Below are 22,108 nucleotides of genomic sequence, written 5' to 3' on the forward strand. Positions count from 1 at the left end.
ACACAAAAGATTAAGAACCCCTTGATCTAGTATGTTAAGAAACCTTGGAATTATATTCAAATAATTTCATTCTTCCTTGTTCCCCTACAGTCAATCATCATCCTGTGTAAATTCTACTTCCACAAAATCTCCCACATTTCTTCCTTTTCTTTGAGTTATATTTGAGTCTTCTTGGAGAGCCTCCAGACCTCTATATTGCCCTTAATAATAGTGATAACTAGTATTTATGTAGCACTTTAAGGTTTGTAAGTCACCTTGTAAATATTATTTTTTATTGTCATAACAACCTTGGGAGGTGGGTGCTAATATATTCCCCATGTAATAGAGATGGAAAAATTGAGGCAGACAGGTTATGTGACTTGCTCAGGGTGATACATTCAGTGTCTGAGGTACAATTTGAAGTGAGATTTTGCTCACACATAGGTCTAACATCCCATCCATTATGTCACCCTATTTTAAATTTTATTCTATATCTAGATGCTAAAATATCCCAAGGCACAAATCATACCAGATGAGATTTTACTCTGAAATTCAAATTATTTGCATTTTGATTAATAAAAATAGAAGTGTTAATGAAATGAGAATAACAATACATTTATTTTGTGTCTTCCTCTGAAACATATTTTAAAAAGATTTTATTGTTGATTTTTGGTTTTATACAACAGACATTTCCCCTTAACTTTCCCTCCCTCATGTTCCTTATTGAACCATTCCTTATAACAAAGAAAGACATTTAATCCAAGCTGGCCCATTTAGCAACTGAGATTTATAACACATTTCTCATTTGTTGTTCCCACCTCGCTACTGAGAGGAAAAAAGCATGTCTTTTTGCTAGTTTTCCAAGACTGAGATCATTCCATAAATCCTTTAATTTGATTGTTGTTTTAGAGTTGTTAGTTGTTTAGTCTTTTTTCAGTCATGTCTGACTCTTTGAGAACCCTTTTGGAGTTTTCTTGGCAAAAAATACTAGACAGGTTTTCCATTTCCTTCTCCGGCTCTTTTTATGGATGAGGAAATTGAGGCAAACAAAGGTTAAGTAATTGGCCCAGATTCACACAACTGGTAAGGGTTTGAGGCCAGATTTGAACTCCTGAAAATGAATTTTTCTGACTCTGTGCCAGACACTCTGTCCACTACAGCGCCACCTAACTGCTCCATTAGTGTTGTTAACATTTGCTTTATTGTCATCATGTATCCCTTTTCTGGTTCCATTTTCTTCACTTTGCTGTCACTTACAAAAAGTCTTCCAATACAGAATAGCTTTTCAAGGAGATATGAAGATGTGGGTCAGGGGTAGAAAGCCTCTGAAACCTTCCTGCTAGCAAATAGAATCCTTATAATTTTAATATTATAGAATCTCAAATATAGGGCTGGAACAGACCCAAGAGGACATGAAGTCCAACACCCTCATTTTACAGATGAAGAATCCAAAGTAAAGAATGACCTAGGTTACTCAGGTAATTTCTCTGATGGAATAAGAACTTTGTGACTATACTTCCAATGCAATATATATGCTCTATGGGTAGCCAGATGGTGCAGTAGATAGAGTGCCAGAATTAGAGTCAGGAAGACTCATCATCCTGAGTCGAAATCTGGCCTCAAATACTCACTAACTGTGTGACTCTGGATAAGTCACATGACTTTATTTGCCTCAGTTTCTTCATCTGTAAAATGAACTGGAAAAGGAAATGGCAAACTGTTCTAATGTCTTTGACAAGAAAAGGAAGAAGCAGATGTGACTGAAAGTGACTGAACAATATATGCTCTGCCTCTCTTGAAATTGTTTTCACAGTATTTTTTCTCTTCTTGTCAAATGATCTTGAAAGCATAGAAAAGTAGAAAGAAATTCTGATGTGTGGGAAGCTGAAGATTTTCCACTTTCTGTAGTAGAGCAGGAAGTGTTATAGAGGTGGAAACAGTTGAGATAACTGAAATGCTTTCTCTGTTTACAGGTCACTTGCCATTCCTTGACTAGCAAGTGCCAGCTAAAAGTGAAAAGCAATACATGCTACTGTTGTGACTTATACAACTGTGAGAAGTAAGTGCCTTTTCTTCATACCCTCCCTTCCTCTTCCCCTCCCAGCACCCTAGATTAACAAGGTCTAGCTAAGTGTCTTCTGCTGCTATTTGCTTTAAAAACATTGAGTTTGCACCGAACTTAGCCCTCTCTCATTATAGTACAAGATTTCCAGAGATGACAGATCATTGTTATTCATTGTTGTACAGTAGACAAATAGAACAGTTTGGGATCTTGCAGAAGACCACAAAAAAACTATGCCATCCTCTCAGTAGATACTTACATTGCATAGACATGTAGTAATGAGTCTTATAAGACTAGGCTCTAGAACTCCAAGGAAATCTTACTGGTTATTTAGATAAGACCTCAATAATAAAGCTGCCATCTTGTAAACCAGAAGTTGTATTTCTTCTATGTATATTCCATGCATTTTCCAAATGACTTTATAATAAAAATGTGCAAATGGATGACCTCTGAAAACTGTTTCCATTTTGCATGTTTTTAGTGTTGTTATGTGGTCTTACTAAATAGTAAAAACAAAACAAAATAACCAAAAAAGAAACCCCTTTGCTTTCCCTGTCCCACAGTGCTGCCCTCACACACAAATAGAATGTGTGACTTCATCAAGACAGGGGATGCTCCATGTGGGGACTTCCTGCACGGACCCAGATCAAAGCTGATAGCTGCTTAAGACTGGTTAGATAAATCCTATTGAATTTCGTAAAGTATGTAGAGGTTAAAAGACTTGCTCAAGACCAGCCAGCTGATAAATATTGGTGGTAGGGTTTTAATTCAGAGTTTCAAGCTCAATGCCCTATTCACTGTGCCTCTTTGTCTGTTAGGAACATCAAGGTAGAAATTGGTAGACAAACCCACTTGCCTCATAAAAATTGGAGTGTTCCATGAAGCATCACTTCCTGGGGAGTTGTTCTGGGGACTAATTAGTTTTTGAGTCCAACAGGACCTTTAGAGACTACTTAGTCCAGCCTTCTCATTTTTATAATTAAGGAAACAGAGTCACAAAGAGTGTAAGAGGCTAACTATCCAGAGTCACATAGGAATTCTCAGAGAAGATCGAAAAGGAATAAAGTTATTTATACATGAAATATTGTGCTAGAGGAGATGGGTTAGAGGACCTTGTGAAAGATAGTTTGCTCACTGAATGACAGAAATCAATCTTTTTTGATCTGTACATCTACCAAGGCTAGAGAACTATTGGCTTTTTCATGAGATACTTTACTACTGAAAAAAAAAATGGGGAATAAATAAAATTCCTCTTATAGTCTTATAAAGTTTCATTAATAGTTTTTAAAATCTGTATCACTGACCATTATATATATATATATATATATACACATATATATTTGTGTACACACACATGTGTGCATATTTATATTCATACATATACATATGTATGTGTGTGTGTGTGTCGACACATATATACTGCCATGAAGCTTGTAATGTGGCTTAAACAAAATAAGATATTATTCAGACCATTCTTCTAGTTTGGGGACATGAATGGGAAATTGTTGGATGGATGTGTGCAAGGATGTCTCCATCCAAAGGGATGAGGGATAGTAGGGGAACTTCAGGCATGGGACATTAATGTTGGAGGGAAATTTGCTTGTTAATAATCTGAATCTCCAGCACTGTCCTTGTTTTCTTTTGTTTTTATAATGGGGTGTGAGTGTGGTGTGTGTAATGCAAATTAACTTTTAAATAGAATAGAGACTAGACCTATGAATTTACTTGGTATGAAAAACTCTCAGCTGAGGAAACTTCCTCTACCAGTGCAGGTCAGTTGATCTCACATGTATGTATGTATTATAGGTAAAACTTGAGTCCAGTCTTCTCTTTCAGGTCAACTCATTATATTATGTGTTCTTCCAGGGTCAGGAATATCTTTTACTTTTCTTCATATTCTACCCTACCTCCATTCTAGTCTCTACCTCCTTCAGTAGAAACCATGGCACATAGTAGGTACTTTATTAGCTGGCTGTCTCAGTGTACCCCGCTATGCTACAGTGGACTTTTTAGACATGATATTAAAGAGATTTTCAACTTCTCTAATATTTATCTGTGCTGAAAAGCTAACTGGGAAAAAAGAAGAATTTTAAACTTGGTTTGGTTGATTAGGAGGATCCTTTTTGTGGGGGGGGGAACCTGTGAATTGTGAATTGTGTGGGATTGATGGTGTTCACTAATGAACCAAGAAACTCCTTGGTGAGTGACCTTCTGAGGGTTACCTATCCCTTTCCTCCAAGTCTTCTGACTCTGAGGGTAGTTTTCCATTCCCTAACATGTGCTACTTCTCATGATTATATTAATCTAATTTGTGAACACTGATTAGAACTGCTGACCATTTTTGACTATCATATGTATAATTTGTAAGACATATATATAATATATAAGATGAATTCTGTTGTAGGTTGTATGTTATTATAACACTAAACTCAATGAATGTCTAGTTATCTTTTAGCTTATGAAACAAAATTACCCATTCTTACTTGAAATAATTAGAAGATACCAATATCATATATTTTTGTAGCACAGAACACTCTACCAGTTACTATGAGTTTGTTGGAGTCAGTGGCTGTCAGGATGTGATTCACCTTTACCGTTTGCTGTGGGCCTCAACAGTGCTGAACATCATTGGTTTGTTTCTGGGGATCATCACTGCAGCTGTCCTGGGGGCTTTTAAAGACATGGTGAGTTGGGTGATTCTTCCTTTTGACATACATTGCTTTCTTCTTTCACATTATGTCCAGAATGTAAATCAATGAATGCATACATGCACACACATGTGTGTATAATACATGTTTGTACACACACATATATACCACATATTTTTCCATGGAATGGTTGAAAAATTAGTCTTTATAATTAGATCAACTACTGTCTAAAACATAAAATACCCAGACTGAAAGGAAATCTAACTAGCTACAAAGGAATTACCAAATTGTTTGTTTTAAATAACAATCCTAATGGAATTGTGTCAAAATTTTAAAGAACAATTTGTCTTAATACAGTAGAATTTTTTTTCAAAAATTGAAAAAAAAGCATCGTACCAGATTTCTTATTTCTAAGACTGAAACCAGGAGGGAAAAACATAGGCGTATAGACCAATTTCATTAATAAATATTAAATTATATAAAATCCAATCAAAAAAAAAGAAAAGAAAAATTAGTCTTTATGAAGTGCCTCAGGAAAGACACGATTTTAAGAGCACTGGCCATGGAGTCCAAAGATTTAGTTTAATTCAACAAAATACTTATTAAGTGGATACTTTGTATAGAGAATTGTATTTAATAATGAGAAATGCAAAACCTTAATAAAACATGTCACTTCTTCCATATAACTTATATACATACATGCCAACAATTAGATTACCTGAAAAGTACATTTAAGAGAGTTAAAGAGTGTCATGTGACTTTAGGGAAAGCTCATTATTGAAAGGGAGAAATGGTGCCAGGGAGTTGCACCATTTGAGTTGGGCTTAACATCTTGGAATAAAAGATTTAGAATTTGAAAGGACCTTAGAAATCATCTAATCCAGCATGATTTTATAGGTAAACATAGTTAGAAAGATGAGAACAATGTGAATGAAAGCAGAGGAAGAAAAATACAGTGCTTATTCATGGGAGAAGAGAAATGGGGTTTGGCTGAGGTCTATAATCTCAGATCCCAGCTACCACAAAACCCTCAGTGTTCTGAATTCAACAGCATATTTATTAAGTGGATACTTTGTATAAAGAACTCTGATTAATAATGATAGATGTGAAACCTTGATGAAACATGTCACTGTTCCCAGAGAACTTCCAGAGACATATACTAGTATATAGTATGTTTGGGGGAAATAAAGTCCCACCTGCTATTTATCTTGTATCTATTTTGTATATATCTGTATACAAACATGTTATAACCCAGAATAAAATGTGAATTCCTTGAGGGCAGGGGAGAGGTTTTACCTAAGTGATGGGTTGAAGATGAAATGACTGAGGAAACAAAAGATTCAAGTTTCCGAGATATCAGTTTATTAAACACATATTTGTTCCAGGCCTATTTCAGTATTGCTGTTGGACCCTGAATAAAGAGAATTTATGTATTAAAAAACAATCAGATAAGACTAAAATAATTAAAAGAAAACAATTAACTAGGTTATAAAGTTAAATAATCTGATTTCTAATTGGAGAAAAGATTAGGGACTTTTCAAGTTGTGAAAAAGAGAGTGAATAAATGTGATTTTCTGAAGCAATAACTGATTGACCAGTGTGGAGCCAGCTAAGGACCTACCAATCTAATCTCCCACCAATCTAATCCCCTCTCAAATCCCTCTTTTGCTTGAGATGTTCATTTGTGAGAAAACTCCTTGCATCAATCTTTGAATCTGACTGGTTGTCTCATCAGCATAGCCTAGGTCTTGAGTTAAGGAACTTTAAACAACAGGTACAGGTGGTCTACTTGTCCAGTCAGGGCTAGGCTCAAACAGTGCTATGAGGTTTTCTAACAATTACTTCAATTGAACAAAGTTTTCTCACAAGACGGAAATTGGACTAAACCTGTGATGGAATAATAAAAGTACTAAACTAGGTCCAGAATTAAGTCACAAGATGGAGTTATTGTGGTTCACTCAATTCCTACCGTTAATTACTTGCTATCCTAATTCCCTCAATTGCATAACCAGAGTTATTTCATCTTTTACCCACCATAATGGCTCAGTGATTTGAGTACTTGAGTAGAAGACTTGAGTCCATCTAGCCTCAGACAGTTATTATGTGATCCTGGGTTTGCCTCAGTTTCCTCATTTGTAAAATGGGAATAATGGTAGCATAGGATTAGGAGCATTAAATGAGATTATTGTAAAGTACTTGGCACAATACCTGACACATAATATCTAAATTATTCTTTGTATTTCCATTGCTTAGCACATAGAAAAATACTCAACACCTTATTGACTAGTTTTTCCTACCCATTCTTTGGAGAAAGAGTAGAAGGGAACAAAGCACTCTCTGACACTACATTTTGTTAACACATTTTCCATTCTCTAAACTAGGTACCCCTATCCCAAATGGCATATGGTTCTGCACCTCCTCCTCAAATACTCTACAATCCAGCTCAGCAGATCTTGACATATGCAGGATTTTGTCCTTCTACGACAACCCTTCCTGCCTACTCACCCTACCCTTTACCTCTTCAGGTATAGTATCTTCTTTTTTCCTCTTAATATTTTGGTTTTTTGTTATTAATTTTTGTTCTTAATTTTCATCTAGAAGAAAATCAAGCATGCTTTCATACCAGAGAAAATCAAGGAAAAGAATAATTTTACTAGATGTTTAGACCAGTAGTCAATGGTAAAGGAGGCAAGAGGAAGGATTGTCCTTTCTTTAATGATTGGGCTACCCGCCCTACTTAAAATCATGGATAAGGAAGCCAAGATAAAAAGGAATCTGAGGTTAAATCTCTTAACTTTTGAGGACTAAATCACAGTAGACAACTTCATCCTTTCATTAATCTTCTTTGGTATCACTGTCCACATAGAGTATCTATCATGCCCTTACCTTTTCTGCCTGGAGGAATGATTTTTTAAAATGCTGAAACCTCCCAACATATTTTGGGGTTTTCCAGCTAGATTTCTTTCTTAAAAACCATGCCTACAACTCTGGCTCTCATTGATTGGCAAATAATAGGTTCCAGGCCACGCCCCACTTGGGGTACTTGATTTAATCAGAGTAAATATAAATTGTGTTGGTATCTGCTTTGGTCAAAAACCTCAGAGCCTTCCCCTACCAGATTTTTTCCCTTTTTGGACTAAGTAATTCAATGCCTCAATTGCTACTTGGCCTTAATTTGATATGGGTGTGGCTTTAATCAAGTTGAGACTGATTGAGGATCTTAATTTTAAAAGACTTAAGGTCTCCCATTTATGCAGGGCCCTCTCTAGTCATCTTAATCTATATCTTGCCACTGAACCCAGTTAGCATTAGAGAGAAAGTGAGGTAGTGACTTTGCACAGCCCACCTCATTTAAATGCAACTCACTTGAATGTCATGGCCTCACCTCCCTGATGTAAAAGAACAAAGGACAAATAACAACAAAGACCAAATAGTAGACTTAGTAAAGCATTGTGTGAACCAGTTTGATATTTTCAATATTGGCTGATCCGGTGGCTGATCCAGAAGTAAGAGAAGAGATTGCTTCTATAATCCACAAGTAACTCTTTCTACAAGCTTGCTAAAGCTGTGAATCAGAAATATTGGAATCCTATCATGGGATTCTCTAAGAGTTTCCAGTTTCTCTAAAGTATGCTATTCCTGAACAATTTACTTTATAATGATCAGGCAAAAGCTTTAGTGTTAGTACAGGAAAACTAGGAAGAAAGTGTTGTAGTAGGACCTAAAGTCTTGGATATACAATAATAATTATTTTTTCCTACCCACATATTCCATGAGCACTTTGGTCTCTTCGAGCCCCTGGTTTCAAGACCCTCCAACTCAATCTATTTTTTTACTGCTCCATTTGCTATCTCTATAACTTAACAAACTAAAGTATCCCTACCTGGCCAACCACATATGTGTTGTCTCCTCCCCTGGAAGGTAGGCCTCCTTCAGGTCAGGGGCTATCTTCACATTTATCCCAGGTTTGTATCCCTAAAGCTCTGCACAGTGCTCAGTGCATAATAAGTGCTTAATAAATGTTATTTCAATTATCAACTTCATTGGTGGTTCTAAATATTTTTGCCGTGGCAAAAACCTTCATTCTATGCAAAACTTTGGTAGAACCTTTTTTTGTAAAATTCTCTAAAATTGTTTATGTCATTAATTAATTGGTTCATTATTTATTATTTTAATATCAAATATAAAATAACATAAGACTCTTTAAACAATATACAGTCTCAAAACAAACAACCTTTGGATACTTCGTGGTCCCCTGAGTAGTTTGACAAATATTATAGAAAATGCTGTATATCAAAACCAGTCCATTTCTCTTGGGGTAGTAAAATGGTCCTATGTGGTTTTGTTGAAGGACAAATTATTATGTTGCCAGGATTAGTGACCATCTCATTAACAAGTGCAAATGGACTACACCCAAGCCATTTTGTTATGAAAATATCTCTTGGAGGTTCTCCTTTCTTCCAGATTATCCCTTATATCTGTTCAAGGACACAGGGATTTGGAAAGAGATAGCCATTGGGGCAAAGGGTCACTATCGGGGATGTGATCAGTAGAGTTAAGTCAGCAATAGCACAAGTCCAGATGGAGTGATTCCATTTGGGTATATGGTTCATAGAGCATAATTTAGTTGCAGGAACTCAGGGTAGGAGATGAGTCTGGAGTGGCTTCTTATAAAGGAACCACATTTCTATAATTCTTGTAGAAATTCTTAATGGTTCCATTACCAGCCTAATGGTCTCAGGGTAGCTAGAATGAGACTTATCCCAATTCTTGAGGCATAATTCCTGAGGTCCTGGGGAAGAGATTTTAGATAGTCAGAGAAGCTTAGAACTTTGTACTCACATTCAAGTCTGGAGCTTCTCAAACACCTAACATAATTTTATTAGTTTACATTTTGTAATATTTTATAATTTTTAAGTGCTTTCCTCATGTAACAAATATGGAAGATAGATGAGTATTATTATCTTTTTTTTTTTTGCAATCTTCTGATTTTAATAGTATAGGGAGCAACTGATAAGGAACTCCTTTTATTCTCTTTGGCAAATTGCCATTTGCTTTGTAACTTAGAGCCTTAAGGTGTTGCTTTTCAATTCTGAGAGATTAATAAGTAGCTTTACCAGAGTCCCAGAGTGCAGTCTGTGTCAGAGGCAGGACATGAATTCACATCTTTCAAATGCCAAATCCAGCTTCCTGCTTCTCATTTTGGCTTTATAAATTGGGCACCTGAGATACAGAGTGTTGGAATGATCAATCAAGAATCACTTAGCTAGGAAATGTTATAGTTAAAACTTGAATACTGGGTTTAGTGCTTTCCTCATTCCTGCATACTCTACCATGTGCTGAGGATTCAGTACTATTTAAAAAGAATTAATTTCGACAACACACACATATGATCCCTCAACCAAATAGTGAGGTATTCAGAATAAGGCAGAGAGGTTGAAAGGATATAATGATCTGTCTGTAGTGACAGGTAATTGAAAATAACTATGAAGTTAAAACTGAGCTTTCTGAAGTCCTCAAAACTTCTCTTAGTACCCTTTTATCCTGATTAAGTTTCTTTCACCACCCAGTACCCAACCCATCCCTGCTTCCAGATAGACTTTCAGTTTATTAATGCTGGAAGGGATCTCAGGGGATATGTAGCTGCATCCTCTCGTTTTATAGATAAGAAAATTGAGGCTCATAAGCTTTTTACTGAGTTGCCCAAAGTCAAACAGTCAGCATCAGAAGCAGAATTTGGACACAGGTTCTCTGATTCCAGAGCTTAGGCTCTTTATATTGTTACTGTAACAATTTGCCTAAGATTTATGAACATTTAAAAATGACGATTTTTGCTGGGTCTAGCAATATACAATGTATAATCCCATCTTCACCTTCAGCGTCAGCTGGTGGATCTCTTGAGTTTAAAAGAGTTCTGAGCTGCATAGGGCCAAGATGATTGAGGGTCCATGCTAAACCCAGCATCAAGGTGCTAAGCCCCAGGAGTGGGATGCCACTGGGCTATCTAAAGAAGATTTAACCAGCCTGAATGGAAAAGGAAGCAGATCAAAGCTTGGTGATCAGTAGTGTGAATGGGCCTCTCAGAGTTAGGTCCTCTGTTGTATTTTGTTGAACTTGTAGCCTGAGTGAGTTAGGGAGATCCAGAAGGCGGAGGTCAGGGTGAAAAGACAAACACACACACACACACACACACACACACACACACACACACACACACAAAGACAAGAGACAGAGAGATGGAGAGAGAAGATGAGACAGAGATAGATAGATGGATGGATAGGTAGATAGAGATACAGAGAGGACACACACAGAAAGAAAGAGACAGAACAACAGAAACAGAGAGACAGAGGGAGAAAGAGGAGATGACAGAGCACAGACAGAGACACACAAAAAGAGACAGAGAGAAGGAAAGGAAATGAGACACATGCATAGAGACAAGGAGAGAGAAAGCCAGAGACAGACAAACAGATGTGGAGACAGAGAAAAGGAGAGAGAGGAGATGAGATAAAAACACAGACAGAAAGACAGAGAGGAGATGAGAGAGACAGAGAGAGGGAGACAGAGAAAGAGATAGAGGAAGAGAGAGGAGATGAGAGACACAGAGATAAAGACAGAGAGGAAGAAGGAAGGGAGGAAGTGAGAAAGAGTGGGGGAGAAGGAGAGAGGGGAAGAAAACAAAAAAAAGGAGAGGAAGAAGAGAGAGGGGGATATGGATAGAACTCTTTTTAAAAGTTTCCTCAATAACTAGTGGTCTGAATGTCTTTGTTATGGATTCAATATAAAGAATACTCCCCTTTTGATTTTCACTTTAGGGTAAGTTTACTTTCTGCTTAGATAGCTGGAGTAACTAATAGAATAAAAATGTACTGGAAGCTGAAACATGAATTCTAATCCCAGATTCTTAACTTGTTTTATAAGTAAATTGTGTTTATTTTTATGCTTCAGTTTTCTAACATTGACTACTATTATAGAACTTTAATCTTTGAAGTGGGAGAAAGTTTTTCCTAAAGGAATATTAACCACAAAATCATAGATTTGGAACTGGAGGGGACCTTTGAAACTATCTAATCCAACCTACTCATTTTTCAGATGAAGAAACTAAGGCCCCAAGAGGTTAAGTTGCCTTGTCCAAGGCCACACAGTTAGAAAATCAAAGAAATGAGAATCATACATAGGCTCTCTGACTCCAAATTCAATCCTCTTTCCGCTGTATGATATTACTGTGGTTGACCAGGAAAGAACTGAAAGGGAAATGTGTATTTTACTAAAGAGTAGTGATTATCTTTCATAAACAAGAAATGGATCATCCAAGATAGTTGATGATCCCATTTTATCAACATGATGCACTATCTTCTTATCTCTCTTTTGCGATATTAGGTTTTTTTGGAAACCAACAACCATCCTGGTTGTTGTCAATCTAACTTCCTTGATCTCATTGTCTCATGGGAGATCTTGGTTCATGCTGATGACTTAATTAGCTCTTATGGTAACATATGTAAGACTGTAATTACATATACATTAACAATCAGATTTCATAAGAGAATAAATCAAATAAGGCTCCATGTACTCCCCAAGAAAAGAAAACCAGAATCGATATTTCCGCTTCAGCTAAACCCATCAGCAATGGAAAGGAAATATGTTAAGTGTTCTGTTGACATAATTAGCAGCTAAAAATACACCCACAGAGTAGAGATCAGAAAATGAGCCAGCTACTTTTTAGTTTTATTTTGAATGGTCAGTAAAAATGGAATGAAAAGTTAAAAGCTGTGGATCTGTGCCAATCACAGTTGTTTACTTTTCTAAGATCTTTTTATACTAATTACTCTTGCTAGGGAGGTGATAAGTTCTATTGTTCTATATTGCTAAAGGACTGTAGGTACTATCAGTGCTCTCTCAATTTGAAACAGTAGAACTAAATCCTAATTGTCTAAATCCTAATTTTATCTAGGAAAGCCTAGATAAAAATAGACTTTAAGGCATATGCTAGAAAGGACTTTTTGTTGTTATTCTCTTATTAGAAAAGCATACATTGTGTGTGTGTGTATGACTTCTTTAGAGGAACTGGTGATGAATTCAGAAACACTTCCTGGCTTCCATTAACATTTTAGAGAAATCTGTCCCTTTAAAGCCATGAAGCTATAGTTGACCCCATATATTTCTTTTGTGCACATAGATATTCAGATAGATATGTTCGTTCTTCTAGAAAAGCTGAAATGTTTGTATGGTATTCATATATAATTGGGGAATAGAACATGTAACAGTGTAATTTGTGTCTCAGAGAGCGTGTTTTACCTCTTATCCTGAACTCAACACTTTTAAAAACATGTTAGTCAGTAGATAAATAATGAAGAAAGGAAATAAAACTTAGATGGTTTAAAATATTTTCTGTTACCCCCTTCTCTCTTCCCTTGTGTCAAAATTACTTTTGTTCTTGTTTCATTTTTGAGGAAGTAGCAGGAAGGACAGGGATTCATTTGCATAATTTCGCTGGTAAAGAAAACTTGTAGTGTGAAAACTCTTTTTAAAAGAGCAGTACAGGAGTTTGTCTGCAACTGTGTTAGAGAGTCTGAGAGTTTTTTAGGGGCACTGAGAAGTTAGGTGATTGTTTTCAGGGTCATACCCCTAGTAAGTGATACATGAATCCAGTTCTCCTTATCTTTGATGTGAGCTTACTGTCAATTACATTATGCTTTCTCTCCACTTTTTCTTCCTTAAAAGAATTTTGCAGTTTCTATTTCTAGAATGTAAATGAATGGACCAGTATGATCATTTTCTTTGAAACACAGAGAAAATGTCCCTTTATTACAAAGAAATCCCTTCACCAGTGTTTGAGGATGTTGAGTACTAGAAATAGTTGAGCCCACAGATGACAGAAAGTTTGGAGTAGGAAATGAAACTGGATGATAGATGCAAGTTTCAATAAGACTAGAATGGTAGATAATAGATATACTTGTAAATTCTTTACTTGAAAATGACAAATTCATGTGAGAAAGACTCAGGGTTTCTACAAATTCAAATTCTCAAAATTCAATAAGAACTGATAATGTGACAGAGACCCTCAATTTCCCCCCTCCTAAAAAAACCCATATCCTGATATCTTTTTTTTTCTTGGAGGTGTAAAAAATGTCTAAATCTGTGAGATACTTCATCACTGTTACATACTTGTAGTTTTTCTATAACATAGAATTGGAGAAGTACCTAGGGAAAGGGAAGAGGGAAGGTATGTAAAAGGTATAGTGTCTATTATGTGTCAGGCACTGTGCATTTACACTTTACAAATATCTCATTTGATCCTCACAGCAATCCTGTTAGGTACGTGCTATTATTTTTACTGTTGTGGAAACTGAGGCAAACCCAGTTAAGTGATTTGTCCAGATCACACAGTGATCTGTGTTTGAATTCTGGATTTGAACTCAGATCCCAACTAAAGCTGCCTCCTAGTTACTTCAGTGCCCAGGAGCTTTCAGAGATTAATGACTTCTCCGTGGTCACACAGCCAGTATGTGACAGAGGCAGGAATCAAAACCTGCTTTTCCTGACTCTGAGACTAGCCCTCTTATCTATTGAGCTACTCTATAACTAATATCTGGTTTCCCAGTTTGCATTAAAAGAAGGACAATACCTAAAGTCCCACTGGACTCTGAATTTTTTTATGTTCTCTAGAGTACTGTGTTCAGTTATGTAGATATTAACACATTGAAATGCATCAGGAAAAGAACCATGAAAAAGGAAGTATCTAAAAATTATTTCACCTGAGGAGTGCTGAAATGGAATTTTTATCCTGGAGAAGAGGAGCTGAGTGGGGGGAACATGATAGCCGTCTATAAATATTTGAAAGGTTATCCTGAAGAAGAGTCTTTATTAGATTTTATCCCTGGAGCTCTAGAGGGCTGACTTAAGGCCATTGGGAGAAAGTTAGAGGAAGATAGATTTCATCTCAATAGGAAGAAGAACGTCCTGTTTGCTCCTTACAAAAATAGAATGGACTGCACTGCAAAAATAGTAGTCTCTCTAGCATTGCAAATATTCATGTACAGGTTGAATGGCCATCCACTAAGAATATTGTATAGGAGGATTCCTGCACTGGGTGGAGAATTGGACTAAATGGCTTTTTAGGTCTCTTCCAGCCCTAATATTGAATGATGTTACTCTAAGAGGCTATATTCGGGAGAATATATTTTAACCAATGGTAGATACAAATTCTTACTATGAGATATTGAATTGGGGTCTATAAAAATTGAATCTTTATATTATATATTTAATTCCTAAGATTTAAAATAGGAAAGACTAATAAAAGGCAGTTAATTAGAAAAATAAATGATGAATGTGTATTTTTACCCTTAAACAAATATAATAGGTCAAATATGTGCCTTTATTAAGAACTCTTTCTGAAGCATCTAGTATTCTTGGGTTCTTTCAGACAGGGATATTTTAAGGAATTTGAAGAAATTTAATCATTAAAGAGGACCGGACTAAATGATCTCTAGATTCCATTTTCTAAGAGTCTATGAATTTGAGTCTATGAAATTCTAAATTCAGATGATCCTAGGGCCAACCTAGCCAAATAGAGAAAAATCCTTTTGAATTTCCAACCTCACCTACCATATTGCTTGAGTCAATGACTGATGTTTGGATTCATCTTGCCCTGATACTAAAGGAATCTGAACCATTATACTGGCAAAATGCTTCTGGTAGGAATTCTGTCCCATGCTGCAAAACACTTTAAAGGGATAGTTTTACCACTTAGCATTTTCCTCATGCTTTTTCAAACACCGCATGCATGCTGTAGCCTGAATTTTAATCTTGCTTACTGAAGAAAGCCATTTCTGTTTAATTACAGCCTGCCAGCAATTTTCCAGCTTCGTCATCCACTGATATCTCTTTATCTGATGACACCCAGCCTCCGTCTCAGTCCAGCTCCACCTATGGGCTTCCTCCCAATGCCCCACCACTCTATACACCAACTTATTTCCTCCCTGGGGAAAAGCCTCCACCATATGCACCATGAAACAGCATAGGTTTTCTGTAGTCAATGGCAATTTTAAAAAGATACTTCCAGAAAACCAGCTGCTTTGACTGCCTGCAGATGAACCAAGAAACTCTTTCCAGTTCCACTTACTTTCTTCTCCCTTCACATTCATTAAAAATGAACTAGTAGTCTGGGAGACCAGGCCAGATATCTGACCAAGAAGAATGCTGCCAACTTGTGACTGGCACCTTTAATCCCTTCTTTCCCCGCCATAATAACTTTGGCAGGGGAAAGATAAAGGGGAACCTTTATCAAGAACACTGTTTGTTCTCTACAGAAACAGCACTTCATCATTTCAGATACTCCTGAGCCCTTTTCTATAAACCAGCAGAGTACTTTGGCCCTAGGATTCTTCTTGTCTGGACAGGTGCCTCTTTTGGCATAGAAAGCAAACAGATGCCTTCAACTTCATTTCCTCACAGTATTAAAAAAAAAACAACAAAAAAACATTCTTTTGTCCTAGGGCCCAGAGAAAATCAGTGTCATGATTAATTTGCAATAAAATATGCTATATGTTTATGGGTATACATATATATCATATGTACATTCACATGTCACATAGAAGAGATGTGGTCCCTATTGTTGTAGTGACTCTGGGTAGCCTTTGTTCTGAAAAGAAAAAAGGTGATGGTTCAAGTATACAATGCTATATTTAAAGGATTGTTAGTTGTCTGAACTATCTGGATGTTAACAATTACTTCTTGAGTCTGTCATCACTATTGTGCAAATATTTTTTATGGAGGTTCTGTATTTGATTTTTTAAATATGTGGTTTTGAATAGTATGCTTATAATGTTTTCTAGAAGATGCCTAGTTCATCGATAGGTGGAATCAACAAGTGTCTAAGTGCCTACCTTGCCAGAAAGCTGCTGTGTATAGGAATTATTCTGACTTGCTCTGGCTGGATGGGAAGAGGGCATTCTCTTTATTTTCCATTCTACTCTAATCTGTGACTTAATTTCCTTGTCCGTAAAATAGAAATCTTTGATTAGATGGTTTTTAAAGAACTCTTCCAGCACTAGAATTCTCAGATTCAATTTTGACATCTATGCCTAAAGTGCTAGCTCAATTCCTAATTTTTTTAAAAAATGTAATAAATTTAATGTTAGATCCATTAGAAAATATGATCTTTGGCTCCCTCTGCTGGCTGTAATTCTACAGCTTTATTTTATATGACCAGTCTTAGAATTGGATTTGACCATGAGTAACTGTTAAAGAGGACAATGTATTTCTTCTGGGTATCTACAAAAAGAATTACTGTAGGAGGGGAAAGCATTTAAAAGGGAAACCATTTACATTCCATTTGGGTCCTCACAAGCTCTGATCTTGCTAGATAAAAATTTCCCAGGGAAAGAGGAGTGAAGAAAAACACATGAATGAGTCAAATCATAGTAAATTGGGTCAGAGAGACTAGAAAGTGCCATACATATGAAAGATACTTGGGTTGTTAGGGGGAGGGAGAGTGGGAAAGGGAACTCTTTGCCAATGAAGATTTTATCAAGATCCAAAAACTCATTATCTTTCCAGTAAGAAGCTGGTTTTGTTGAGAATAGTTGTCTTAGTGTTTGCATTCCTGTATATCCCAACTGTAAAATGGTGACCAACCTGGCCACACTTGTTTCTTTTTTTCCATTAACTCATATTTCTATGTAATATCCCTAAGGAAATTGAGGTTTATAGGTCCAAGTACTGTTAAACTGAAAATAGAAATGGATACTCTCAAGCTATAATATATTGACCTTAAAAACCACAAATTAACATTGTCTATATTGTACTGTATTTTTATTTATTTTATTAAATATTTCCAAGTTATATTTCAATCTGAAACGCTGCACCTTGAAGGAAGTTTTACAGGCAGTGAGTTTGAGAATCTGGTATTTGGTGCTGTTATTATTGCTGTATGCACAATTTAATGAAGATCTGAATTATTTAAAAAAGCTTAACTAACTCCCAGTGGTGAAAGGAAAATTTCAGTATGACTTGAAATTTTCTTGATTATGGACTAATGTGTTAATTGCTTTATGGGGTATTTGGATTCTCTCCAGGAGATGAAGTGCCTTCAGCCAAAGAAATGACTCTCTAATGGTGAAAATGTCAGTCACTGTGTCAAAGGTTTAGGGGACATATTTTTAGGCAGGATGTCCTGGATATCCAGTCATTCACATTACAATGTAGAATCTGGCTGCCCATTTACTATGTCTAAGGTAGCCCTAATTTAAACAGTTGGATTGACCCTGCTCTTCTTTGATTGTTGTAATTCTGTAGTCTTGGCTTAGTTCTCACCAAAGATGCTCAATTTTTCTGTAATGTTACTCATCTGTTAGTTAGGGCCCAGAAGGCTAAAAATATGTACATGATGTTAAGCAATGAAAAATAAAATAAAATAAATCAAACAATGGATAAAATGTTTTCCTTTCTCTTGAAGTCAAACATCAAAACAATTTGTTCTCCGCTTTGCTAGAAGGTGATAATTGTTTCTAATGGGTAAGAAACACCATACTGGCTTTTGTTTGTATTAAGTTTGGAACAGGGAAGCTTTAAACTATTAACTCTTTGTAAACCACCCACTTTCTTAAATTTCTTCATGAGAAGAGTAGTTTTGGTAGTCATCTTCCCTTGGTGCTGAACAAAACAAACAAAGATTAAATTTCAGATCCTTGTCAGGGCACTGCACAAAATATAGACACACATTTACACAAATAAACTTTCCCTTACACACAAGTTTGGAAAAAGTAGAACACATTTTTTAATATATATATTTATATATACATATGTAAATATATGTGTGTATTGTACATGCATATATGTATGTTCATTTGTACTTATATACACATATGATTGAATTGGATCTGTGATTTCATTGGTATGAGGATTTCATAGATAGCGAAACACTCTACCAATATAGATTGGTACCCTTTTTGCAACATAGTCTTAGAGAGGTACCTAGGATACTGAATGACTCTAAATTGTTGCCCTTGGTTACACTGTCAATGTGTCCAAGGCAGGTCTTGAACACAGGTCTTCCTGGAATTGTGGCTGAATTTTGCTTTAATGTGTCATGTTGCCTATACATACATGTACACACATATGTGTATCATATTGCATATATACACATTTTTATATGATGTTTTAATAAGATATATAAGTGGTTTAGTTTGATTGCTTATTCGTAAGGAAAATTATGTCAGAATATTAAAGAAGCAAACATTCAAAATATTTTTAAATCTCTAGAAAAATATGTATGAAAATGAGAGGGTTGAATCCTCAGGCTCCTTCCAGCTCTGACATTCTATGAGTCTGTTAATTTACATGACATTGCTCATGCCAATTAGTAGTTTATCACCTAATTGAATTAATGAGATTTTTCTGTTTGCATTTTTAACTGCTTTTTCACTATTGAAATTATGTATACCATTTAGTAAAAGAAGTTTTGGGTAGGTATAAAAATGCCAGATATAATGGCAAGTACCATAATTGGTCCTTTGTCCTACCATATTCTTTTTCATTATTAATAGATTTACTCTGGAATAAGTATTCAAGTAATATTTGCCACAAAATGAATAAAATGATAAAAACTCAGACTGCTCCTTAGTTAACAGACTTTAGCACAATACTATTAAGCTTCAGCTCAGTGATGGAGCAGTTTCTATGGGAACCACTGTGGGAGGATTTGAAGGAGTCAGAAAAGAAAACATTTTCCTCTTTGAAAACCAGTGTTCACACTAGGCTTAGTTCTTTCAAGACTTGAGTAATCCCAGCCTTCTTTTCTGCTGCTTCAAACAGCATACACTTTAGCAGGAGTTGAAATGAGCAGAAGTGAACATAGCAGAGGAATTACATAAGAACTCACAGTGAGACCCTCAGGATAAGGGAAATGGAGGGAATCCTTGTTTTCTAATATCAATCAAACAGCAAGCTTTTCCCCCCAAATATATTTTTTATTTCATTAAATATTCCTCAATTACATGTAAAATAATTTAATATATATATTTTTTAAATTTGAGTTTCAAATTCTTTTCCTCTCATCTTTCCTTACCCCCCCCTTTTCAGCAGGCATAGATTAGATATGTATAGTCATGCAAAATGTTTCCATATTAACTACAAATTCCAAGAAGAATAAAGTAAAAAAAAAAAATAATGCTTCAATCAATGCTTCAGTTGTTTCTTTGGAAGTGAATAACATCATAAATGTTATCATCATTATCAAATGTTTCATCACAAATCTTTCAAAATTGTCTCGAATCATTATATTGCTGAAAATTGCTAAATCATTCTTAGTTGATCATCATACAATATTTCTGTTATTGTATACAAAGTTCTCCTGGATCTGTTCATTTCAATTTGCATCAGTTCATATGCCTTTTTAGGTTATTCTTTGATCATCCTGCTCATTTTTTCTTATAACACAATAATAGTTCATCACTATGATATACCCCAACTTGTTTAGTCATTCCCCAATTGATGAATATCCCATCAATTTCCACTTCTTAGCCATCACAAAAAGAACTCCTTTAATTTTTTTATATGTGTAGGTCCTTTTCCTTTTATCTTTTTAGGATACAAATTTACTAGTGGTATTTCTGGCTTGAAGGTTGTGTACAGTTTTATAGCACTTTAGGCATAGTTTCAAAATGATTTCCAGAATGGTTAGATCAGTTCACAATTCCACCAACAGTGGATTAGTATTCCAATTTTTTCATATCCCCTTGAACATTTGTCATGTTCCCTTTCTTTCATATTAGCCCATTTGATAGGTATGAGATGACCCTAAATTTGCATTTCAATAATCAATAATGATTTATATCATTTTAATATGACTATGGATAGCTTTGAATTCTTCTAAAAACTGCCTTTGACCATTTATCAATTGGGGAATGACTCGCATTTATATAAATTTGACTCAGTTCTCTATATATCTGAGAAATGAGGCCTTTATCTGGAAAACTTTTTGCCCAAAGAATGAATCCCACCAAACTCCTTTTAATGTCACAAATATGGTGCTAACATCTAAACTAGGAAGAGCCAAAATGGAGAAAGAAAATTATATACCAATCTCCCTAAAGAACGTTGATGCAAAAAATTTAAATACAATATTAACAAAGAGATTACGACAACTTATTACCAGGATAATACACTATGACCAAGTGGGATTTATACTAGGTTGATTCAATACTAAGAAAACTACTACATACTTGATCATATCAATAACAAAACTAACAGAAATCATATGATTATCTCAATAGATGGAGAAAAAGCTTTTGACAATATATAGCATTCATTACTATTAAAAAAAAAAACAGTAGAAAGCATAGGAATAAATAGTTTTCCTTAAAATGATAAGCAGCATCTACCTAAAACCATCAGCAAGCATTATTTGTAATATGGAGAAGCCAGAAGCATTCCCAATTAGATGAGGGGTGAAGCAAGGATGCCCATTATCACCACTATTATTCAATATTGTACTAGAAATGTTAGCTTTACAAAAAAAGAAGGAAAAGAAAATGAATGAATTTCAATGAGGAAAATAGGAATGAGGAAATGAGGAAATAAAACTATCTCTTTTTGCAGATGAAATGATGGAATGCTTAGAGAATCCTAGAGCTTCAACTAAAAAACTACTTGAAACAGTTAACAACTTGAGCATAATTGCAGAATATAAGATAAACCCACATAAATCATTGGCATTTCTATATGTTACAAAGTCTAGCAGAGAGAGAGAGAAAGAGAAATTCCATTTAAAATAATTATAGATAATATAAAATATTTGAGAGTCTACCTGCCAAGAACTATATGAACCCAACTTCAAAACATGTTTCACACAAATACAATCAGATCTAAACAATTGGAAAAATATCAGTTGCTCATGAATAGGCCCAGCTAATGTAATAACAATGACAATTCTACATAAATTAGTCTACTCGTTCAATGCCATACCAATCAAACTTTAAAAAGCTAGAAAAAAATAATAACAATTCATCTGGAAAAAGAAAAGGTCAAAAGTATCAAAGGAATTGATGAAAAAAAAAACTGCAAGGGAAGGTGACCTAACAGTACCAGACCTTAAACTGTATTATAAAGTGGTAGTCATTAAAACAATTTGGTACTGGCTAAGAAATAGAATGCTGGATCAGTAGAATAGATCAGGTACATAAGACAATTTTCAGATGAAGAAATTAAAGCCATATGAAAAAATGCTCTAAATAACTATTTTTTAAAAATAATTATAACTTTTTATTGACAGAACCCATGCCTTGGTAATTTTTTTACAACATTATCCCTTGCACTTCTGTTCTGGCTTTTCCCCTCCCTTCTTCTACCCACAGATGGCAAGCGGTCCTAAACATGTTAAATATGTCACAGTATATCCTAGATACAATATATGTGTGCAGAA

General features: G+C 35.3%; 1 protein-coding gene across 1 annotated transcript in view; it reads left to right on the plus strand.

Moving 5' to 3' along the window:
• TMEM255B (transmembrane protein 255B) overlaps positions 1-18,128 on the plus strand; it is a 118,373-nt gene extending 100,245 nt beyond the window's left edge. The window contains exons 6-9 of the mRNA XM_031958756.1: positions 1,953-2,038; positions 4,566-4,725; positions 7,071-7,214; positions 15,530-18,128. Of these exons, the coding sequence (XP_031814616.1) occupies positions 1,953-2,038; positions 4,566-4,725; positions 7,071-7,214; positions 15,530-15,697 (558 nt within the window). The 3' untranslated portion in view covers positions 15,698-18,128. The remainder of the gene's footprint in view (positions 1-1,952; positions 2,039-4,565; positions 4,726-7,070; positions 7,215-15,529) is intronic.
• Positions 18,129-22,108: the final 3,980 nt, after the last annotated feature.

This window comes from Sarcophilus harrisii, chromosome 3, assembly GCF_902635505.1.
Source record: "Sarcophilus harrisii chromosome 3, mSarHar1.11, whole genome shotgun sequence".
Lineage (NCBI taxonomy): Eukaryota > Metazoa > Chordata > Mammalia > Dasyuromorphia > Dasyuridae > Sarcophilus > Sarcophilus harrisii.